At 38.3% G+C, this 23,053-nt stretch overlaps 2 protein-coding genes across 2 annotated transcripts; one reads left to right on the top strand and one right to left on the bottom strand.

The window, feature by feature from the left end:
- The first annotated feature begins 5,866 nt into the window (after positions 1-5,866).
- Positions 5,867-8,107, top strand: LOC112756817 (protein FAR1-RELATED SEQUENCE 5-like). The gene is made up of 3 exons (XM_025805433.1): positions 5,867-6,873; positions 6,973-7,891; positions 8,018-8,107. Exons 1-3 carry the CDS (start codon positions 5,867-5,869, stop codon positions 8,105-8,107), a joined length of 2,016 nt encoding a protein of 671 aa, XP_025661218.1.
- A 6,604-nt stretch (positions 8,108-14,711) lies between these two features.
- LOC112758352 (ABC transporter G family member STR2-like) lies at positions 14,712-17,177 on the bottom strand. Its single transcript, XM_025807000.2, has 3 exons — positions 16,674-17,177; positions 15,897-16,612; positions 14,712-15,693 (listed from the first exon to the last, which is right to left on the bottom strand). The coding sequence occupies exons 1-3, from the start codon at positions 17,139-17,141 to the stop codon at positions 14,712-14,714; spliced, it is 2,166 nt and encodes a 721-aa protein (XP_025662785.2). The 5' UTR covers positions 17,142-17,177.
- Positions 17,178-23,053: the final 5,876 nt, after the last annotated feature.

Below are 23,053 nucleotides of genomic sequence, written 5' to 3'. Positions count from 1 at the left end.
TGTCTCATGAATATCAGAAAGCAGAACTCAGCAGAGAAGAAAAAAGCTAACACTAGTATGTATCCTTGTTCGGTTGCCTTGTACTATGCAACCTACATCCAGTCTCCTCCACAACTATGGAAGAATTTCACTATAGTTAACAGTATTACATACACCAATTTCACAGGATTGACCCAATCCTTTCACACTCAAGTTCTAACCTAACTTGACATTGGCTATGCTAATACCTAACTAATCACTCTTAGTGCTAACCCAACTAAGAAAGAGATACCTTACAGGTACAAGATACAAGACACTTAACCAACCTAAAGAAATCAGAAAATAACTCTAGGCTTTTCTCTCAAGTGTTTCTCTCAACTTTTTTCCACTCATGGCTTTTTCTTAAGCTTTCTCACAATGCCTTTTCTCACAAGAAATTACAGAAAGATAAACTTAGAAAAGTACATTACAATCAGTAAAACATGAAGGAGATTGACTACATCAACAGCCTCTTTGCTATGTGATAAACCAGATTTGCATGTCTCTGATTCAGTTCTTCATTTTTGGCGGAATGCTTCTTTGAAAGAAAGCACTGTCCAAGTAGAGGAACTTCTTCAGAGAACTTCTTCACAGAACAAAAACCTCAATACACTGGGTTATCTCTCCTTGGTTCTGAATGAGCACAAAGTCTTCTTTTATCTCCTTGCATGTTGCTGAGTTTCTCTCTCTGAGGTCAACCCTCGAGCTGTGTGCTTTACTCACACACCACATTACCTTTTTTCCAATTAATCCCCAAATTGGAAGTTTGAGTCTGACCTTCTTTCATGACCGAAAGTCTCAGGGAAGCAAAGAAAATTATTTTCAATAGTGAACCCATATCTGAACCCTTGAGATACTTCTTGGTCCCCAAGAAACAATCTTGACCATTGATGTACAGCAGTGGTAAACAGAGATTGCTTTCTTCATTTATCCCAAATTAGGGATTTCCAAGCTGTCTCTTTTTTGCTTGACCGAAGACACAGAGCAGTAGAAACAAACATTTTTAATGGTAATCCCAGATCTTGGCCATTGAAAAACAACTTGGTCCCCAAGACACATATATGAATGTAGATGCACAGCAGTGAAGATCAAAGAACACTTTTTTCATTTATCCAAAAATGGTAAAGCAGAAGATTTGAGATGAAGTGAAGAAAGTAAGTTGCATGCAAATGGAAATAAATCACCTTTTAATTTCTAACTCAACTTGATGGGTGATTAGATCTTTGCTTTATGATTAAGCTTTCTCTTTCTTTCTTCTCTGATAAAAGTAGCAGGAGGAACACAACTCTCTTTCTTTTGTTTTGTTGCTGACCGAAGCAATAAGAGAGAGTGAAGACTTCAATCTTGTATGAGAAGTTTGGTGGGATCAACTTGGGTAAGCATCTCGGGCTTGGGTTGGCTTTCTTCATATTCAGCCCGTTGGTTTCTTTGGCTTTGTTTCTTTTGGGCTCTACTTGACTAACCAGCCCATTAGCCTTGATGTTTTATTTTTATTCCATTTTGGGCTGCTAGACAAAGTCTTGGCCTGCAATGTTTAATAAATAATTAGCAACATATCATTATTAACACTCAACACTAATTATTTATTTTACTCAAAAATAATGTTTGTCATCACTAATTAATTTAGTTAATTTCTTAACTCAACAACTACCTTTTTTTGAATATAGACTCCAAAAACGATACAGTTTTAGCATACTATAATTTTATTTCTTTTGTTGATTCCAGTGCTATTTTTGGAGTTTGCGTCCATCTGGTTTCTTGTAATTTTAAAGTTAAAATATTCGGTTATTTTCCGTTTCGAGAATTACCTGAAACTGAGGTGGTTTGGGCCTGAACGTTAGGTTCAGAGTCCTTATGATGAGAATTTCGACATCTTTCTCAGCGAGGTAATGCCTCCCGAGCTCTTTGATGGTGAATGAGATGTGGTACCTACAAAGGATTCAGATGCTTAACTTAACAAGGATTTTAAGTAGGTTTTATTAATTAGGGTTGAGAAATACCTGTGTGTAATGAGATATTTATACAATTGGGGTGAGGATTTTGCCCTCACTTTGTAACTCCTCACCTATAGTGATAGGTGGTTATTTTTCTTTGTTTAGAGGGTTGTTGTGATCCCATATTTAAAATAATGGGTGAATTTGTAGGGGCAGTTGAGATTTTCTGGCACCCCAAGTGAAGTCAAACTACAGTTAAAGGATCCAGGCCCCATAAAAAATGGTTGGTCACGAGATGTCCAACCCGTAGAGATTGGTCGCGTCGTGTGCAGTGGTCGCATATGTAAGACCTGCATATTAGCAAAAATGTTGAGTGCTGCAGAATTTCAACCTTGCCCTTCGGATTTTCGACGCGCATAACTTTTTTGTTTTAAAAGATTTTTCATTCGTTCTTTGAATGGCATAAACCTCACAGACCCAATTTTCATATGAAAGAAGTTTGAAACAATTTGAAGGTCCGAAAGCCAAGTTATGACTCGTCAAAATTCGGCCAAAAATTAGTTTTTCACAAAAGTTCATAAACCTTTATTTTCATCAAAGCCAACTTAATTCCTACATTCCACTTATATAAATAGCACCACAACATATCATTTACAACATTATAATCCCCAGATCCTATTAGAATCAACCATACTTCAATTTTACATAATCTCATACACAATTCCTCAATTAACTAACAAAATCATCATCAATCATCATAACTTTATTACCCACATCAATCATCATCAAACTATCATACTCATATCAAATTACACACATTACACATACAAGCTCCCATCTCAACCTCCACAACTCACTAATCACATACATAATAATCATTCTCAACCAACACAAAATCATAATTCATTTCCTATCTTAGGGTCACTTGCCTAAGTTTTCACAGAACATTATATATTAAATACGAGAAATCTAAATCATACCTTGACTGATTTCCACGTATTACTCAAGGCAACCCACTAATGCACCGAACACAGCCCCAAGAGGTCCAAAATCATCAATGCAATATCACCCAACCTCTACCAAGTTTCAAAGCTCATAATTGAAGCTCCAATATATATATATACACACACACACACACCTTACCCATAGAGAATTGGTGCAAGACCTATAAAGTTCATGAATCCAATTCGGTCCAAATTAGTTATTGGATTTTATAGAGAATTCCGAGACGAACGCATGGCCGCTGACGGCTCGTCAATCGGAGTTTCGGATCAAAAGTTACGTTGGATTGAAATTCAAGAGCAAGGGTTTTAAGTTCTCCTTCCCTTCTCCAAAATGTTTCCCAGCGTGAAATGTAGAGGAAGGAGGAAGGGAAGCTGGGTTTTGATTAAATGGCTGGGTTGAATTGGGCCTTGGGCCCATTTTGGACCCGGTTTGTCTGATTCGGTCCGTTCGGCTCAATCTTGGGTCGATTTTTTTAAAATTGGTGTCAAAATTCCTATTTTAATTTTCTCTACTCTTTTAAACTATAAAATTATATTTTCTACGGGTTTTACATCCTACCCCCTAACAGAAATTTTCGTCATCGAAAATTCGCTCTCAAATCTTCATATATGCTCTCTCATGTCCAACCGGCCTATTATCATTTATTTTGTCATTCTTCCAACATGAATTCAAACACAAATTCACACTCTCTAGTCTCAGGTACAACATAAAAGACCTAATCAAATTCAAGCCTAACTATATCCGTTTGTTTCACTCTTAACTTAGTCTAGTTCTTTTTTCAATGACTGCAATCTTTTTACCCTTCAAGAGTTCCATCTAAGTCAAATTAACTTCAAGTCCTTCTTAGCTATCTTAAACACTAATCAATTCTCCAATCTCTTAATTTAATTTAATCTGCTGTGACCTAAATCACACACACTTTTCACTCCTTGATTCTACGCCGATTCCTCAAGACACCTTTATATCCTAATACTCCTTTCTCACGTCACTATAATTCTAGAGCCACCAAATTCACCATGCTTCCGCAGCGTTTGTTTAATTATAAGCCACTAAGATTTTAATCATGCTCCTACTCTGCCAGATCACTCCTTGAATCCCTTCATCTCTTTAACTAAATGTCATCGACCTTTACTCCAGCTGCACGAGTTCTAATCCTTGTCTTTCTCCACCACCTAATCTATTACCTTCTCCATCACAATCCTTAGGTCATTTGCTCCATCCTTTCAGCAGTAGCTCGCACAGCAGCATCCACAAAATTAAGCCGTATTACCTCACTCGCGTCCACGAGACGCCCTTTGGGGTCATGTCCACACCGAACAATTGATATTAAGGTGATCAGTCTTAATATCTAAAGTCTAATGCTTCAAATCTCCAAAAGTAATGCTCATGAATATTTATGCTATATATGTCAAGCAGAAATCCTAAATAGCATGTACACACAGCTAGAGTATGCTCAGAAGCATAGTTAGTCCATTCCCCAAGCTCTACAGGAACGAACTGCTCTGATACCATAATGTAAGACCCTACCACACATAGTCTTATGCTTAAGTCATAAAGCTGAGGTGGCAAGGTATCACGAACTCTAAAAGTAAAAATGTATAAATATATAATAATAATAATAGTTGAAAGGAATTTAGATCGAGGAGCCTGTGAAGGAAAGTTTAAAACAAAAGTCGTAACACTCACGTGAACGGAAAATTTGCGTACGAAGAAAACTAAGGTTCATAAACCTAAATATATAGAAAGTAATAGCAGGGAGTCAAGGATACAAAATAACAAGTTCCTAACTCAGCTTGCAAAGCTAGGGCTGGCCGGAGAAATATTTACATACAAATATATAACCTTAAGCCCAACGAAACATGTTTAAAAACCCTAGTTCTCCATTAAACCTCTAGGAGGTACAATAGCAAAGTAGTAATATACATAGGAGGAGAGTCTAATACATATATACACATATCAAAATATCAAAAGAATAAGAAAACCCCAAATGGAAACCACTTCGCTGCAAAAGCTCCAAACGCCAACCAAGGTGTCTCTCGACCTGTATCTGAAAAATAACAACACAGTATGAAATCAGAACCAGAGATTTTTAGCATGGTAAAGGTGCCACGCACATAAGATATAAGGTCCTGGGAATGCCAGAGGCAATCCTAGAACGCTGACACTTAGAAATAAAGTTTAAGTTACTAAACAGAAGCCATAAATGGGTGGTCGTCTAAAGGTTCTCAACCTAACTAAACTTAACCTATACACTAAACTTTCCCACCTTCCCTCCGTTCCTCTGTCTCCTATGAGTTTCACAGACAAACAAGCAAAACAAGGCAAACACAAGTAGTTCACAAGTAATACAGATGATAATTATAACAAATAGCAGATTATAATCACGTAGACAATCCCATATAGTTCACAAGAAAGTAAATCAGACAACATACATATGATGTATGCCTGCCCTATGGCTGTTGATATCAACTGTCGGTTACGTAGCCAGCCCGACATGTCCTGATTGATAACAGTGTAAAATTAACCATGAAAAGAATTCCAAGCTGACATAGGGGAGTTAACACCCCAAGCTCAATGATAACCATGGGCAGGATCCCAAACTGACAAGGGGAGACAACACCCCAAACTCAATATTATCCATGGGACGAATCCCTGTGTTTATTTTTTTTATAAATTGTAGGTGTATGTTCGTTTTTGGGAGATGGAGCCGTCGGATAGCGATTTTTTTTGGAACAAACTCCGATAAGGAGTTCCTAAGAGGAGACAATCTAGATTTTTTAGACGACGATTCAGAGGCTGATGAAGATAGACCTCAAGATAAGAGAATAGCAGAGCTGTCACGAGAAGATATCATGCAACTTTAGTTTACAGATGAGGAAGCTGTTTATCGATTCTACAAGACTTATGCAATGATGCACGGTTTCGCTGTGAGGTTGGATGAAGTCAGACGCGATAGCGATGGTTCCGTAATTATACGCCAAATTGTTTGCAATCGGGCGGGCTCAAGAAAGGAAGAGGTTGAAAAGGACGAAAGAATCAGGGACCACCGACCCCTAACTCGAAGTTGTTGCCGGGCGAGAATTCGTGCAAGACTAGATACAAAAATTCAGAAATGGAAGGTTGTTTCGTTATACGAAGAGCACTCTCATGAATTAGTTGATCCACTCGACGTTAGCATGATGCCTGAGTTTCGCACATTCAGTGTATCGGATAAAGATCAGGGAAAGAATTTGCACGACATAGGCATCAGGACCTGTCACATCTTGGGATACTTGGCTGCTCAAAAAGGTGGATATGCAAACTTGTCATTCAACCAAAAAGATATGTACAACCTCATTACTCAACATAGGAAGGAAAAGGTGAAGGGTGGTGATGCAAATGCTGCAATAAGCTACCTGAGAGGTAAAGTTGGGAATGATTCTTATTTCTTTGGCAAGTACACATTAAGTAATGAGAATCGATTGGAAAATTTGTTCTGGGCTAATGGGACTAGCCGTATTGATTATGAGTGCTTTGGGGATGTCTTGACATTTGATTCGACTTACAATAGGAATATCTACAATAAACCACTTGTGATATTTTCTGGTAGCAATCATCATGGGCAGACTGTCATATTTGGTTGTGGTCTTCTTGTTAATGAGGATATTGGTTCATACAAGTGGCTCTTGGAAACTTTTTTGGAAGCAATGGGGAGTAAACACCCTACGGCAGTTGTCACCGACGGAGATCTTTCAATGAGAGAAGCAATTAAACAGGTCTTTCCTTATGCAACACATCGACTATGTGCATGGCACTTACATAGGAATGCATGCGAGAAGGTTAAGAACAGTGGATTTCTAAATGACTTCAAGAAATTGATTTATGCCAATGTGAGTGTTGTAGAGTTTCAGGTCATGTGGGAAGACATGGTGGCCAGGTATAACTTATTAAGCAACTCTTGGGTCATCCAAACCTATGAGTTGAGGAATCTATAGGCTCTTGCATATTTGAGGGACCAATTTTTTGGGCGAATCAGGACAACATCCCAGTGTGAAGGGATTAACTCTCTAATAAAAGCATATGTGAGAAAGAAAGATACCCTTGAATTCATCAATAACATGGAGACCGTGGTTAGCCATTACAGGAACAATGAAAGAGTCGCAGAGTTCAATAGTAAATATACCGATCCAGTACTTGTGACTTCTTTGCCGACACTTGAAGATTTTGCTGCAAAGACTTTCACTCGTAACATGTTCCGGGAGGTCAGAAAGGAAATTGAGGGTGCTTGTGCAATGAATACAGAGTTGGTAATTCACGATAGTGGAAAACTATACTTCAAGTGTAACATTTTTGGAGTGCCAGAGATTGATCATGTGGTTGAGTTTGACAGAGTTAGGGAGATGCTTCGTTGCGAGTGTCTGTGGTTCGAAAATAGAGGGATTCCCTGCATGCACATATTTGTCTGCCTAAAGCACCAACACGTTGAAGTTATTCCAGAATGCTTAGTGTGTAAGCGTTGGACGAAGATTGCCAAGAGTGACTTTATGAAGACAAACGTCGATGATCCAAGTGATTCTGATAAGGTACTAAAGTGTCGTTTGGGTGTGTTGGGTGCTGAGTGTTCTAGGTTGATGGATGTTGCATGTAAGAACTCAAGTGATTTTGTCGAAGCAATGAATGTTGTTGTCAACACAATTAGAAAACTTCAAAAGCGAGGTGAAAATTCACGCAACGGTAACTTAGACGATGACTACATTGTTGACCCATTGGTGGTGAAGAGTAAGGGAGCCCTCAAGAAAAACTCAAAATTTAAGCAACAGAGAAGGTGCTCAAACTGCGGTGTGACAGGGCACTACAACAAAAGTTGTCCTAATCTTCCTGGTAGAATTCCAAAGGAGCCAGTAGACGATGATACAGAAAAGAATATCAGCAGCCATCTTGACATCTTCACTAAGGTATCTCATACTATAACTATGTCTAGATATTTGTTGTATGCTAATTCGGCATATTGTGTTTTAGATTTATAAACTATGTTATTTTTATGCTTTTGTAATGGAAGGTGATATTTGGTTTGTGATCAGCGCAAAAGACATGATAGTCTGAAAAATCAGCAGAAGATGGAAAAAGATAGGAACATTGGTGGTGGAATAGCACCAACCTACGGAAGGTGATGTTTGGTTTGTGATCAGCGCAAAAGACATGATAGTCTGAAAAATCAGCAGAAGATGGAAAAAGATAGGAACATTGGTGGTGGAACAGCACCAACCTCAGCAGCTAAATCGAATTTTACTGATCAAGTAAAAACATCAAGTCTTGGTCCCGATATCTCGGTTTGTGCATCTACAAGTAACGAAGAGTCCGAGTTGAGTTCCAGACCAGCAGAGTCTCCTGTTGTGGCCCCTGAAACTGGAATGGCAGATTGAAGATGATTCAGACTTTGAAATGATTGATAATTTCGTACCATTTACTAATTTCCTTTTATTGATGTTTTGTATAGTTTGCATTCATTGATTGAATTGACAATTATTGAACTAGGAAGATTATGTCATATTACTCATTTACTATTAAATTTTGAAATTACTTTTTGACTTATTCTATCAATAACAGAACTTGATCTTAGTTTTAGTTCATTTGATGTGTCCCCATGTACTGTAGTAAGTAATTACCACGGAGTTTAACCACCAAATTTTAACTACGAATGCTAACTCGTGTCTTCTATTTATCACCAAATTAGCTCACATTGACGTGCCATAACTGACCTGTCTTTAATAGATTTACTAAGCTATAATATTATTTCTTAAAAATATTCTAACATTAACACAAATTTTTAAATTAAATCTAAAAATGTAAAAAATTAAATTTAGTTAAAATAAAAAATTATAAAGATAATTCTAATATGAAGTGTCTATGCTTTATGATGCTGAAGTCGCTCTTGTTGTCTTCTCCAGCCTTGACCGTTTGTATGAGTATGCTAACAACAGCTTCCTTCGCCTTTTCTTTCAAATAAATCTCCAAATCTTTCACTTTCTTAACTATTTATATTTTATACTTTAATTTGCCTTAAATACTTTTAAACTTGTTTATACACATAACCACATCTTCATGTTGATGATGCTTATTATCATATTTATTTTTAATATAATCAACCCAAAAAAGTTGGTAAATAGAAAAACAATGTCTTTTTTGTGTGTCCAAATTAGAAGTGAAATTTAAACTCGTGACTTCTAGGTGAGTATAGCCAAGTTATTCCATTTGAGCTATACACCAAAATCAACTACTAAGGTAGAATAGATTTAAACTATATATGTATTCGTACACAAATATATACTAGCAACTAGTGTTGTCCTTGCAAGAATGCAAAAGGAACTCCCTACAGCCAAAGCAATATAGCCTGCTATAAGAATTGTTCCAGAAACAGGTGGCTCAACATCTTGTGAGATTGGTGTTGCCCAAGCCATCTAATAGTTGTTTCCAATTTAGAGAACTTGGAAGAGAGTATGAGCTAATAGAATGAAAGGAACAAGAGCACCTCCATATTCCATAGTGATATATTGCCAATACACTGAAAATCCAACTCTACCACTCTCTCTTTCTTCTGCTTGAACAAGTTGACCTTTTGTCTCATCACTTTGTTACCAGTTTTATCATTTTTCTCATCTTTTTTTTCCTCTTCTTTTTCTCCACCATGAGAAATAGGAAAATCTGAATCTCGTTTCAAGGTACTTATTTCATTGGATATTATTCCTTCATCTATTTAATCAAGTGTAGACAAAGCTTTTTTATGTGCACTAACAAGTTCCATAAAATCAGTTTCATTGTTAAGCAGATCAGCATACTTTTCACATTGAGTAATCTTCCCATCCTTCATTACCTATACCAACAAGGCATAACAACATCATAGTAATAAAAATCAATTTTTCAATTAATGACAATTAACTATGATAAATACTCACCAATAAAAGTGTTCACTTATACACTGAACTCACTGGAATTAAACTATAAATCAAAGAAACAATAATGAAAGAAATCAAAGGGACAAAATCAATTGAGAAGAAAAATGACCAATTTATTTAGAGAGATTGAACCATATCGCTAGAAATGAATACAAAAGACATATAAAACCATATTGGATTCAATATCGCAATAAAAGAAAACATATTACAAGTTTACAACAGATAATCACAAAAGAAATTTGGAAATTGAATTATGGAAGGTTGTGGTACTTTCAATCTATTATTACTCATAAAGCCACTCAAATTCAAGATACCCCAAAAGAATTTGAAAAATAATAGCTAACCTCTGTAGACCAAAAAATTTTCCAAAAGTAAGTTTCAAGTATAGTACTTTAGAAGTCTCATCTTAGATCAGCAATGGCAAAAGAAATATAACGCATATTAGTAAATGTAAATGGATCTTAGTACCTTTCGACATTACGGCCCTTCATTGACATTACTTGATAAAGGTCTTCTAATATAGTCTACATACTTTTTTACTGCCCAATAAAGATTGCTAGAATCACATAAAAGAAATTTATCAAAACTGCGATCCACAGCAACACAGGCAAATGCCTTATTATTAACAGACAACGATCTTAAATTCGTCAATTTACCAGGCTTTAGCTTGGGATAAGCTGAGTACAGGTATGAAGTAATAAAAAAATCTAGCACAACATCTTCAGGAAACTCCAGTCGCTGCAAAAAAGAAATGTCAGGTTACAACAGATAAATAATCAGTGTCTTATCGGAGTTCTCAGATTTATAGAGTACATAAATAGTTCCTATCATAACTGAGACCTTACCTGGTAGCAACCTCCTCCATGCTTATTGTTAGAAGGATGCACAAATGGCTGAAGAAGCAGATCCTTATGGATGAAGTGATATCCCAACTTATCTTCGAGGGAAAGAATGTTTATACATCAACAGAGAGAGGACTATAGCCAATAGGGGTGCACAAACCCGGCCCGGCTCGAAGGCCCGGCCCGGTCCCAAACACTTTTGGGGCTAATTTGGTGTGATTTCATTGGGTTTAGGGTCGGGTAAGGGTCTCAAAAATAGACCCGGTCATTATTTCGGGTCGGGTCCGGGCCATAGCTCGGGTCACCCGAAGTCGGCCCGGTGACCCGGTCATCATACACAATTAATATTTTGTGTTATTAGTGATGGATCATGACTATTCTTATGTGGAATTTAAGTATTGTAAATCTTAATATTTTGTGTTATTAGTCATTATAAGACTATAAGTTAATGTTTTATGTTTAGAATGCATAAGACTTTAGACTAATGCATAATATTGTGTTATTTGTATTGATTTAAATATTTGGTATTATTAGATAATATTAGTATTGATTGTGGTTATACTTTAGTATTGATTGTGGTTATGCTTTAATTTTGAAGAAGGGTTGGTTCTTGTTATATTTTTCTAAGTGAATTTTACCATGTTAAATAATAGTTAGAGTCTTGAAAATTTGGATATTTTTACATGCTAGCTTACAAGAAGGTATCAACGTAATGTAATGTTAACGGCCCGGTTTTTACCCGGTATAATTGTGGCCCGAAAGTGTATTGGTTTCATCGGGTCTAGGACCGGGTTCGGGTCTAGGGCTGGAAGTGAGTCGAGCTGAGTCGAGCTAGACCAAGCTCAAGCTCGGCTCACGAAAATTGAGCTTGGCTCACGGCTCGGCTCATTAACAATCGAGCTTATTTCTTAAGCTCAAGCTCGGCTCACCAAAAGTTCACGAGCTGGCTCGAGCTCACGAGTTGGCTCAAATAAGAGAAACATAAATACATAATCTATAATTTTATATCAATAAATTATAACTTATATATTTTTAAAAATATTTGAAAAGATTAATTTTATATATTGTTTATCTATCAATAAATTATAAATTTTATATTTATGTCCTATATTAAAATTATATGTAAAAAATAAATATAAATATTAAATAATTAAGATTGTTATAATATATATATATATATATAATCGAGCCAGCTCACGAGCTAATGAGTTGAGCTTATCCAAGCTCAAGCTCGGCTCATTTAATTTATGAGCTCAATTTTAGGCTCAAGCTTGGCTCACCAGCTCACGAGCTTAGCTTATCGAGCTGTTAACGAGTCGAGTTCGAGCTGGCTCATGAGCTGGCTTGACTCACTTCCAGCCCCATTCGGGTCTAATAAATAGACCCGGTGTATATTTCGGGTCGGGTCTAGATCACATCAAACCCGGCTTCACCCGGTCCATGTGCACCCCTAATAGCCAACACTTCCTCGGCAAACATTAATCAATTGTGAGGCTTCAAAACCAACTTGTATGCCAAGCCACGTACGTAAGAAATACAATTGCAGCTTTAAAGCCACTGTCAACTATAAATGCTCCGACCAAAGCTTCATCTGCATTAGCAATTGTTTTTCTATATAGCCAGTGGTGATTTTTATTGCACTTGACTTCATTTGAGCTTTCTTGCTCCTTAACAGAATTTAAACATGAGTAAAAGTGGAAGAAAATTAAGAGTTTGTATTTACTTATAAGTGGAAGAAAATTTGGGCATCATATCAAAGTGGAACTGAATTTATTTAATTAAGAGTTTGTATTTACTTATAACTCCAAAACACATATCAAAAAGGGTAGAAGCCTCTTGTTCTACCTCTAGATTACCGTTTCTATTGCATTCAAATTGGTATAATTGAAGAAAAATATGAGTAAATGCAGTTGAACATTGAAGTAATGCCATGATAGTAACTTCAGCAAAATTTTACAGAGTGATATGAAAATTGTCGAACCAAAGAAAGTTTGAAATGAAAATTTCTCAAACCCAAGGGACACACTGCCATATAAATGAAAAGGGAAATGTTCATTAAATACCAAGAAGGATCACTCTTTCAAAATGGAGAAAAGGAGAAGACTTACCTGAAGAACGAACAGAGCGAACAGAGATGTCAGCGGCGAGGGAAGGTTCCGGCTAACGGATGAAGACAGAACGAACAGAGATGTCAGGCGGCGAGGAAAGCACGAAGAAGTTCTTGACAGTGACGGTTACAGTGACGGTGACGGAGGCACGGTGAACACAGAGAGAGCGCTCTCAAACAGAGGAGAGGACTTCAAGCTCCTGCGACGGCGCCGATCTTCCACATGCGATGCCTGTACATGCAACGGAGCTGCGGGGTTGAGATGGCTGCGGTGGTTGGCGTGGCTGCTGGCTGCGAGCGGCGGGACTGGGTCAATGGGTGGGTACAGGTTGAGTTATTTTTTCTTTCAATTTCAGAGAGAAATGTGACAAAGGGGCATTGAGCTTCTAAGAAATATAACTTTACTTTTTAATGTTTACAGAAATTATATTTTTATCCCTCTTATAAAAATATTTAATTACAAAGTTGTCCTACTTTAGTTAAGATATTAACTCTTGTTGAGTTAAATTAACTCAAACTAAAACTAAACATCTAATGGAAGGTAATTTACATGTTGATTTAGAGGAAATTGGGTAGAACTCACCTATAAATTAATGCTGGGATCTCTTGTTAAATTAGCCTTTTTAGGTATAACATAACGAAGTTTTTTCCATTGTGTATTATATTGAAGCCAAAGTTTTTATACTATTCATCCACCAAGTATTTTTAACATTGGTATAAAAATATAATTATTATTAATTAATTAATTAGGTCAGAAAAATACTATTATTAAAATAATGTGTATAGTAAACTATGTAAATAAATTTAGCGAGATTAAAGCTTTTATTAGTAGTTATTGTTTCATAATCATAAACAATGAGTAATAGCTCAAATGACATAGTCTCTCCATACTCAATTAAGAGGTTGCGGATTCGAGTCTCATATCTTTGGTAAAAAAAAAAAAAAAAACAATTGGGATCTAGTTGGTAGGCCTGTACCCAACAAATCGAATTTGATGTTTCCAATGGATTTATTGACATATATTCCACTATTAATCTCTGTCATCTGATAATATTGTATGACAAAAACAATAATTAATAATTTAATATTGCAAAAATTGACCTCTCTCCATAATATTAATTGTATTGATAAACCAAAAATATTATCCAAGAGGCACTTGGTATGGTAACTACTAGCACAATAAGACTTATTGGATAGAAGGAATATATTATTATTATTATTATTATTATTATTATTATTATTATTATTATTATTATTATTATTATTATTATTATTATTATTATTATTATTATTATTATTAATCATAACCACCTAATAATCAATAGCGTTCTATCTTAATACATGTCAATAAAATTCGAATTTTTCTACTCAAAACCATTCTATAACACAATATAAATGTCAATTATAAAACATAAGGTTATGAAATTTGGAACAATTCTAACTCATGTATAGGGATGTAATATTGTGCTAAATTCATGTTTATAATTATTGATGATATAATTTTAAATTTTCACTATATTCATAGCACACAAATTTCGAATCAAATTTGAGGTGCTTTTTACATATTGTCATAAATAATAAATAAATAAATAAATTTACTAGAAATAATTTTTTATATATTGAAATATTGTTGTATTATTCCATAAGAATATGTATATAATTATTTTGTTATTATTTTTATATTTTGATGTAAATTCTATTTTAAAATATAATTATTTTGTATATAATGTGTTGTGTAGTATTAATTATATGTATAATTGCAAATACAATACAACAATTTGTTTAACTAATAATTAAGAAACATATATATATATATATATATATATATATATATATATATATAGTTGAGTTTAACTACATATATACTAGCTAGCTAGGACCTCTGGTTCTTAGATCCAAATCGTAGCACCAAGTAAAACAAAAGCCTATATAACACAGCCCAACCTAACATGATTCCCACATTCTCCCACTTCTTATACTCCTCAGTCCCAATGTGAAGATTATTCAAGATTCCAAAACCAGTTATGTTGATGCTATTGTTGTGTCCAAAAGTAATGTTTGTCTGATACTGGTTCATTAGTAGCCCTTCATAAGGGTAAGTCATGGTGGAAATTTTGTTCATCCACCGCCAATAAACCGGTATATCATGGCTGCTCAAGAAGTATCCACAAAACAAGAAGAACAAGGCAGTGAAAGCAATGACAGCGGCGTAACCTAGTATATAGTTGGGAACAACGGAGCTGATGAAGACGACGAAGGAGTTGGTGGAGAGAAGCGAGACGAAGAGGACGATGAGGAAGTAGTAGAAAGGACCTCTTAGGGTTAGGGCAAACCAAACAATGGCAGCGTAAACGGAAGCTTGGAGGAGAAGAAAAGGCATGTGAGTGATTAAGCCGGCGATGGTGTAGGAAGAGGCTCTGTAGGCATTGTGAGAGGTTTCTCTAATGAAGATGAAGCGTTCTTGGATGAAGGCAGGGACGGCGTCGTTTGAGGAGAAGAAGAAGAGGCAGACGGTGAAGATGAAGAAGCTGAGGCGGTTGGTGATTCCCTGAAGATTCTGTTTGGGGTTGTGGAACATTGTGGCCATCATGAAGCCCATGATGGTGAGTACCATGAGGCGTGACAGGAACAGCTCTGGGGTTCTTCGGATGTTGATGAAGTTGCGCCGCATCAGGATCCAGGTTTCCGAGAGGAAGGAGTTGGCGAATTTTGGAGCCAGGTGCTCTGGCGTGGCAGCGCCGGTTGTTGGGGTGAGATAGTCGTTTTCGTTCACAGTGTAGTCACTGCTGTGAGGGGTTGGTGTCGCTGCCAGGATCTCACTTGAGTATGTGTAGTACCCTGGTGAGGAACCATGCCTGTCATGACAAATACACAAATATTATCACGTGCGGTAAAAATTTAGATACACTTAATTTTACTTAATTTCACAGATAATTAAAAATTGTTACATAATACTTATTAAAAATTTAATAATTTTCAGTTATTACTTTTACTTGTACTTCAATTTCTACTTTATTATATGGATCATTATATGGATCAATGTTGGGGAATGGTTTACCTTGCAGGATTATTGTGTGGCTTGGACTCTTTATTCCTGAGTCGTGAAGGAGTGAACTTGAGAAACATAGCGCTGTGACTACTGCTCCACGACTGCGAATTCTTGTTGTACGGACTCCTCAAACTGTGACCATACTCATCCGCAACTCTCCTACTCACTTGAGATGTCCCAGATACCTCCAACGACTTCTCCTCATACCCACGCCCATGCCGTGCCCTCACGAGCGACGGCGACGGCTCGACAGACACACCCTCCTTCAACAGAGGGGGCTTCATTCCAGTGCGTGCAAACTCAGCAAGCGCCTCCACTCCAACCTCACATTGATCGTATTCTTGGATCACGTCAATGAGATGTTCGATAGGGTTCTCACCCTTTGGTACCCTGCGGGACATGCGAGTCAAATGTTGCGTCACGTCATTAGGTGAGCCTTGGTACATGAGCTGGCCCCTGGCGAGAATGATGAGATGGTCGAGGAGCATTTGGATTCTTGAAGAGGGTTGGTGGATGGTGAGGATGACGGTGCTGCCGCTGCGTGCAATGTCGTGAACCTTTTCGATCACATTGTGTGCGCTTGTGGAGTCCAGCCCGGAGGTTGGCTCGTCTAGGAAGAGAAGGGACGGACCGTGGATGATGTTCACTCCTATTGACACTCTCCGCCGCTCTCCACCCGAAACTCCTCTTGTTCCTTCGTCTCCTATGTACGTGTTCCTGGATGTCTGCACACAAAAAGTTAGTCACATGTATTAAATCATGTATTCATTTTTAACAATTAATTACCGATAAGCCAAGTTGATCTATCAAGTTATCGACTCTGTGCCTTTTATCAGCAAGCGAGAGAGGCCCCAATCGAAAATCAGCAGCAAACATCAAAGTCTCATAAACAGTGAGCATAGGAAAAAGCCTATCGTCCTGCATGATATATGCACAAGTTCTCTTGATCAAGCTTGCACTCACACTTGCACCATCCAATGAAATCCTTCCTTTCAGGCTCCCACTCTTGATCCTCCCAGCAAGTCCGTCCAAGAACGTTGACTTTCCCGCACCACTGGGCCCCATCACCGCCGTGATGCACCCCTTCGGTGCATAGCCACTGATATCGTGGAGTAAGTCCACGTCTTCATTCGACCACTTCTCCTCCACCTTCAACTTCTTGCTCACGGTGTAGGTGAGGTTCCAGAACTCCAGACCGCCGCTGGAACCCACTGTTTGTTGAGCGGTCTTGTTGCTGTTCTTTATGTCAATCATCGTTTCGTGACGATAACCATTGGGTGGTGGAGGAGCCATCACTCAAGATTTAGGATTTAAGAAATGGATCGGAAAACTGAGGGAGTGGTGTGGTGAGGAAGCATTATAAGGTGGGAAGTCGGTGATTCCAAAGCTATGGAAATGATGTCTTTATTGATGAATTCAATTTAGGGTCGTTTTCATCGAAAGTGGAAGAACATGGTCTTTTTGTTTTCTTCATCAATGGTTTTGGTTTGTTATATTTGAGACATTATATTATTTAGCATAAGTACAACTTATGTATTGTTCATATGAATCATACAAAGATGTTTCAATCAATTCTTTATTTTGTATGGACCTATAACTCTCATATAATTACCAATTTTTTGTTTACTCATTCTGCATAGAAATCATAAAATACCATTAATTTATCATTCATTTCTTACAATGTATTTTAATAGACTCCATATTTTTAAATGAATAAATCATGACCAATGATGGCAACATGTATATATATATATCGTAATTCACAAATAATGGTTATTGACTGTGATCTTCCACAACGGAGATAGATAAAAGAAATTAAAAAAGGACCCATGTTTAATCAATAATTTCAAGGATAATATACTTCGATTTTATCCTCAAAAACCTCATCAATCCATGGCAAAATATATATATATATATATATATATATATATATATATATATATATATATATATATATATATATATATTAATGCTGGGATCTCTTGTTAAATTAACCTTTTAGGTATAACATAACGAAATTTTTTTCATTGTGTATTATATTGAAGCCAAAGATTTTATACTATTCATCCACCAAATATTTTTAATATTGGTATAAAAATATAATTATTATTAATTAATTAATTAGGTTAGAAAAATACTATTATTAAAATAATGTCTATAGGAAACTATGTAAATAAATTTAGCGAGATTTTTTTTTTGAAAAAAGGAGCTCAACACACATGTGGAGCAAAAAATACAAACAATTATAATGATCGTACAACTTCTATGTCATCTCCGGCATTGCCATCAACAACATGAGTCATTTACAATACCATTCTGTGACATATGAAAAGGATTGATCCACGCAGCCTCTAATCCCTGTTATTTTATTGTGAAAAATGGCATCATTTCTGTGTAACCATATAATCCATATCACTGACAAGAAGGCAACTAGCCAATACCTGCGTAACTCTTTCCTCATTGGGACAACTTTCCAACTCTCAAATTGCTCTTTCACACTGCCGGGGATAATCCACTTGTTTCCAAACGACGATATCCAAGCACACCATACCTGCCACGAGTACTCACAAGTAATAAATAGATGTTGTATATTTTCAGCATCTTTCTTACATAACATGCACATGGTATCATTCTGTTGTAGGACTCCCAATCTACTAAGCCTATCCTTTGTATTGACTCGGCCTACCAAAACAAACCAGAAGAACAGTTCCACTCGTGGCGGAACTAGGCCTTTCCATATTTCTTTTGTGAATCTGTAGCTCAGAAGCTCCTCATCCATAGTCTCTTCCTGCAACACCTGCACAAATGAGTTAGTTGAATAAACACATTCTTTGTGAAATTTCCACACCACTCTATCTTGCACATCTGCTATCAATCTAACAGATTGTAGGAAATGCAGCAACTGGTTCAGTACATTTGTCTCCCATTGTCGTAGTTCCCTTCTCCATTGAAATTGCCACACCCACTCTATCCCATCCCAGAACCCACAATCCCCAATAACTGATCATTTTTTGTTTGAAATCAAGAAGAGTCTTGAAAAGTTGTCTTTCAGTTTTTCCACTTGGAGCCATGTATCTTCCCAAAATCTGGTGGACCTACCATCTCCTACTTCCATAGCAAGCCCATCAATCATCTTCTGTCTGACATGTTGCTCTTTTATTTGTACTTGGCATATGTCTCTCCACGGTCCTCCCTTCTTTGGCAATATCTGAGTCGACAACAAGTGGTTTGGGTTCAAGTTATTGCAAGAGCATACAATCCTCTTCCATAGGGGACAATCCTCCTTAGAGAACCGCCACCACCATTTAAACAATAATGCCGTATTTCAGACCACCGTATCACCCACCCCCAATCCTCCTAGCTTCTTTGGTGCCTAGATCAACTCCCATTTCACTAGTGCCATACCAGGTCGTCCATCATCCTTTCCCCAAAAGAATTTCCTCTGCAAGTAGATAATTCTTCTTGTAACTGCGTTTGGCATCTTGTACAAACTCAGATAATAAATAGGCAGGCTGTTAATAACTGACTTGATGAGTACCAGCTTTTCGGCCTTGCTAAAAACCTTTACTTTCCACAAGCTGAGTTTTTACCAACCTCGAATTTGCTCCTAGGCTAATGCCAAGGTACCGCACCGGTAGAGCTGCCTCCTGACAACCTAGTAGCTGACACATCTGGTTGACCCACTCCTGGCTACAGTTCACTGGTATCAAGTTAGACTTCTTGAAGTTGATGCTTAACCTTGACATCATTTCAAAACACCTCAGAAGCCTCTTATAGTTACTGACAGTCTCCTCCTCTGGCGGACAGAATAAAATAGTATCATCAGCAAATTGTAGGTGTGATAGCTCTATTTTATCCCTACCGACTAATAGAGGAGATATCCGACTGTTTCTAACCGCCTCCCCAATCATCCTGTTCAGCACATCCACCACCAGGACAAACAAGAATGGCGATAGCGGGTCTCCTTGACGTAGCCCTCTCTCCATTTTGAATGGTTTCGACGGTGATCCATTAATTAGAAGGGATATAGATGCCGATGTAACACACTCCCTTACCCACGCCTTCCATGTTCTTCCAAAGCCCATCTTCTCAAGCACAATGTCAACAAAGCACCACTTTTCTCTATCATAGGCTTTTTGGAAGTCCAATTTAATAATCGCTGAAGCCTTCTTCTTCAGTTTTAACCATTGCACAGTTTCACATGTTATTAAAGCTCCATCATGTATCTTTCTCCCCTTCACAAAAGCACTCTGAGATTCCCCAACTAAGCATGGCATAACACCCCTCATTCTCCGTGTCAATATTTTAGAAATAACTTTATAGACACATCCAACCATGCTGATAGGTCTGAGGTCTTTTATCTCCTTAGCCCCAACGAATTTCGAAGCCAACGCTACCCAAGTGATATTAGTGCCTGCTGGTAAACTCGCAGTTTCAAAAAAGTTCATCACAGCTGCAGTGAACTCCGTGCTAATCTCATCCCAACACTTTTTTATAAAATTCATATTGTATCCATCACTCCCCGGAGCCTTAGAAGATTCACAGTTCCATACTGCCGCTTTCACTTCCTCTACTGATGGTAGCACCTCTAAGGCTTCTGCTTCCTCCCTCTCTAGACGGTTAACCAATCCATCCCTAAAAGTCACCCTTGGGGACGCTTCCTGGTGGTACAGACGTTTATAAAAGTCCCGGATGGCAATCTTGATTCTTGCTTGATTCCTTACTAGCCTCCCATTGATCACCAAAGCCTCAATCCGGTTATTTCTTCTCCTCGTCGAAGCAATATTATGGAAGTACCTTGTGTTTCTATCCATCTCAGTGGCATATCTAGATCTTGACATTTGCTTCCATTGCATATCCTGCCTTATATACCACTTCTCACAGCACCTCACTAACGCCCTTCTTCTTGCCTCTATTGTACCATCGTACCGTCCACTACTAACCATATCATCCACCTTACGTATTTCTTCCTCAAACCTCTTTATCCGCTCAGTCATATCCCCAAAATGCTGCTTATGCCATAAACGTAAAGGTCCTGACAGTGCTTTCATCTTCTCTAGGAATTGTACGTCTCCTAATTCCCTACATTCCTCCTTCACCATTCTCAAGAACCCTTCATGTGTGAACCACGAGTCCAGGCTACGGAACGGTCTTGAACCATCAAATCTTTTGAAGTCTTCCATGATCAACGGGCAGTGGTCTGATAAACCTCTAGGTTCACTTCTTAGACGCAACTTCGGGTACATATCAAGCCACCCTAAAGAATCCAAGCTCCTGTCAATACGACTGCACGACTGTTCCCTAAACCATGTATACTTGCAATCATTAAGTTCCAAATCGACCAACTCCATATCATTTATCCATGTTCTAAACTTTGTCGCAGACGCTGGTAATGCCGTAGCTCCTTTCCTTTCCTCAAAGAGCAGAATTTCGTTAAAGTCCCCCAAAAAACAGAATGACACCTGACACAATCCTGCAATATAACTCAACTCCTCCCACATGGAGATTTTCTCAGCTTTCTCATGCGGTCCATACACCAAACATATAGCACAATGAAAGTTATCTTTTACCACAACTCTTTCTAGACACAGCCATCTATCCCCTTTATAACAATTATACATTTTAAAGGCCGGTTCATTCCATATTAACAACAGTCCTCCTGAAGACCCAATCGATCCTACGAACTCCCAACACGCTCTGTCACTTCCCCAGATGCGAGCAACATCAAATTTAGTCATGACCTCCTTCTTTGTTTCTATCAAACCCAACATTTTCAGCCTAAATTTATTTTTAAAATTCTTTAGCATACTAACTTTTGCAGCATCTCCCAACCCCCTTATATTCCAAGAACTAAAAATCATTTTACCAAAATATTACACACCTGTTTACGATTTTTTGGCCGGCTTCTTCGATATTTTTCTTTTTGCTTGGCCTGTCATCGTTTCATCGCCATGACTTCGTTCTGCTCCTGCAAGATTGCCATAATATCATCCTCGTCGCTGCACTGAGCACCTGACTCTACAGCTAACTTCCAGACCTCTTTGTTCTCAGCCATCTCTTCTTCCCAAGTCAGCCTCTGTTCTTCTCTGCCTAGTTTCCTCATCTCTGATTCTGAATCTGCGTCATTCTCATGTTCTTCCTCGCGTCCTTTACCCTATCACTGTACAGTATCATCCACCAAGATTTTCCCTTCCTCCAGTCCCAATCATGTTCCTCTTCTAGACTGCCGTTTGACTTCCGGATCATTACAGTATCGGATTATCTCATCAGCATTTCCTTGTCCCCCATTCTCTGCGCCGCTCGTCCTTGGAGCTTCTTCAATTTCTGCATCCAAAGCCACCTTCTTTCCTTTCTGTCGTCGGTCACTCTTCTCATTGGCAACCTCCTCGACAGTGCTCTGCCCTTCATCAGCCCGCTTACATTCCGTTCCCCATGCACCGATCGCCTGGTCGCATCTCAGCCCACTGCCGCCTTCCACTCCGATTCCCAAATCTCCCGATGCGCCATCCATGCGTCTAGGCGCCATGCGCACATCCGCTAGCTTCCGCCCATGCCCGATCGATCATGCGCCCGGTTCCCTCTCCTCCTGCGCATTCTGTTGACCGACTTCTCCCCTGCTCCTCGTCCCGACGGCGTGCTTCCCCAAGGCTGGAGGTGCCATGTTCACCCTAGGGAGATTCACTCCGCTTCCTGCCGAGTCATCCTTGCGCTCGGGTCAGATCCAGCCCGTTTAGAGGACCCACCCGCTGGCCAAGCCCCTACGCCCTTCACCAGCAACTCATCATCTTGTCTCATCATCAACTTATTGGGCCTGTTGACTTCCAGCCCACTTTTCTTGCTTGTACCTTCATATATATATGGCAATCATATCCTTCATAATAATTATTTGAAACCGTTTCTTCCGAATCAATCTCATTGATTTCATGCGATCCCTTTGAATCCGCCCAACCCTTTAATGCCGCATGATTACCGTTTTCGTATGATGGATTTGAATTTTTGTGATGCCACTCGTTTAAAATGAGACTTGAATTTACGAAACTCCCCTCCCCGGTTCGTCGTTCCTATGGTCCACCTTCATCTGTACTACCGCCGGATCCCATCCAACCGCCATTGGTTCCCGCTGCGTCGCTTTTCCGTTTATCATGTGCCTTACTCCTGCCTCCTCC

The sequence above is a fragment of the Arachis hypogaea genome, chromosome 16, assembly GCF_003086295.3.
Source record: "Arachis hypogaea cultivar Tifrunner chromosome 16, arahy.Tifrunner.gnm2.J5K5, whole genome shotgun sequence".
Lineage (NCBI taxonomy): Eukaryota > Viridiplantae > Streptophyta > Magnoliopsida > Fabales > Fabaceae > Arachis > Arachis hypogaea.
The sequence above is the reverse complement of the archived record's forward strand: the minus strand, read 5'-3'. Positions and strand labels throughout refer to the sequence as shown.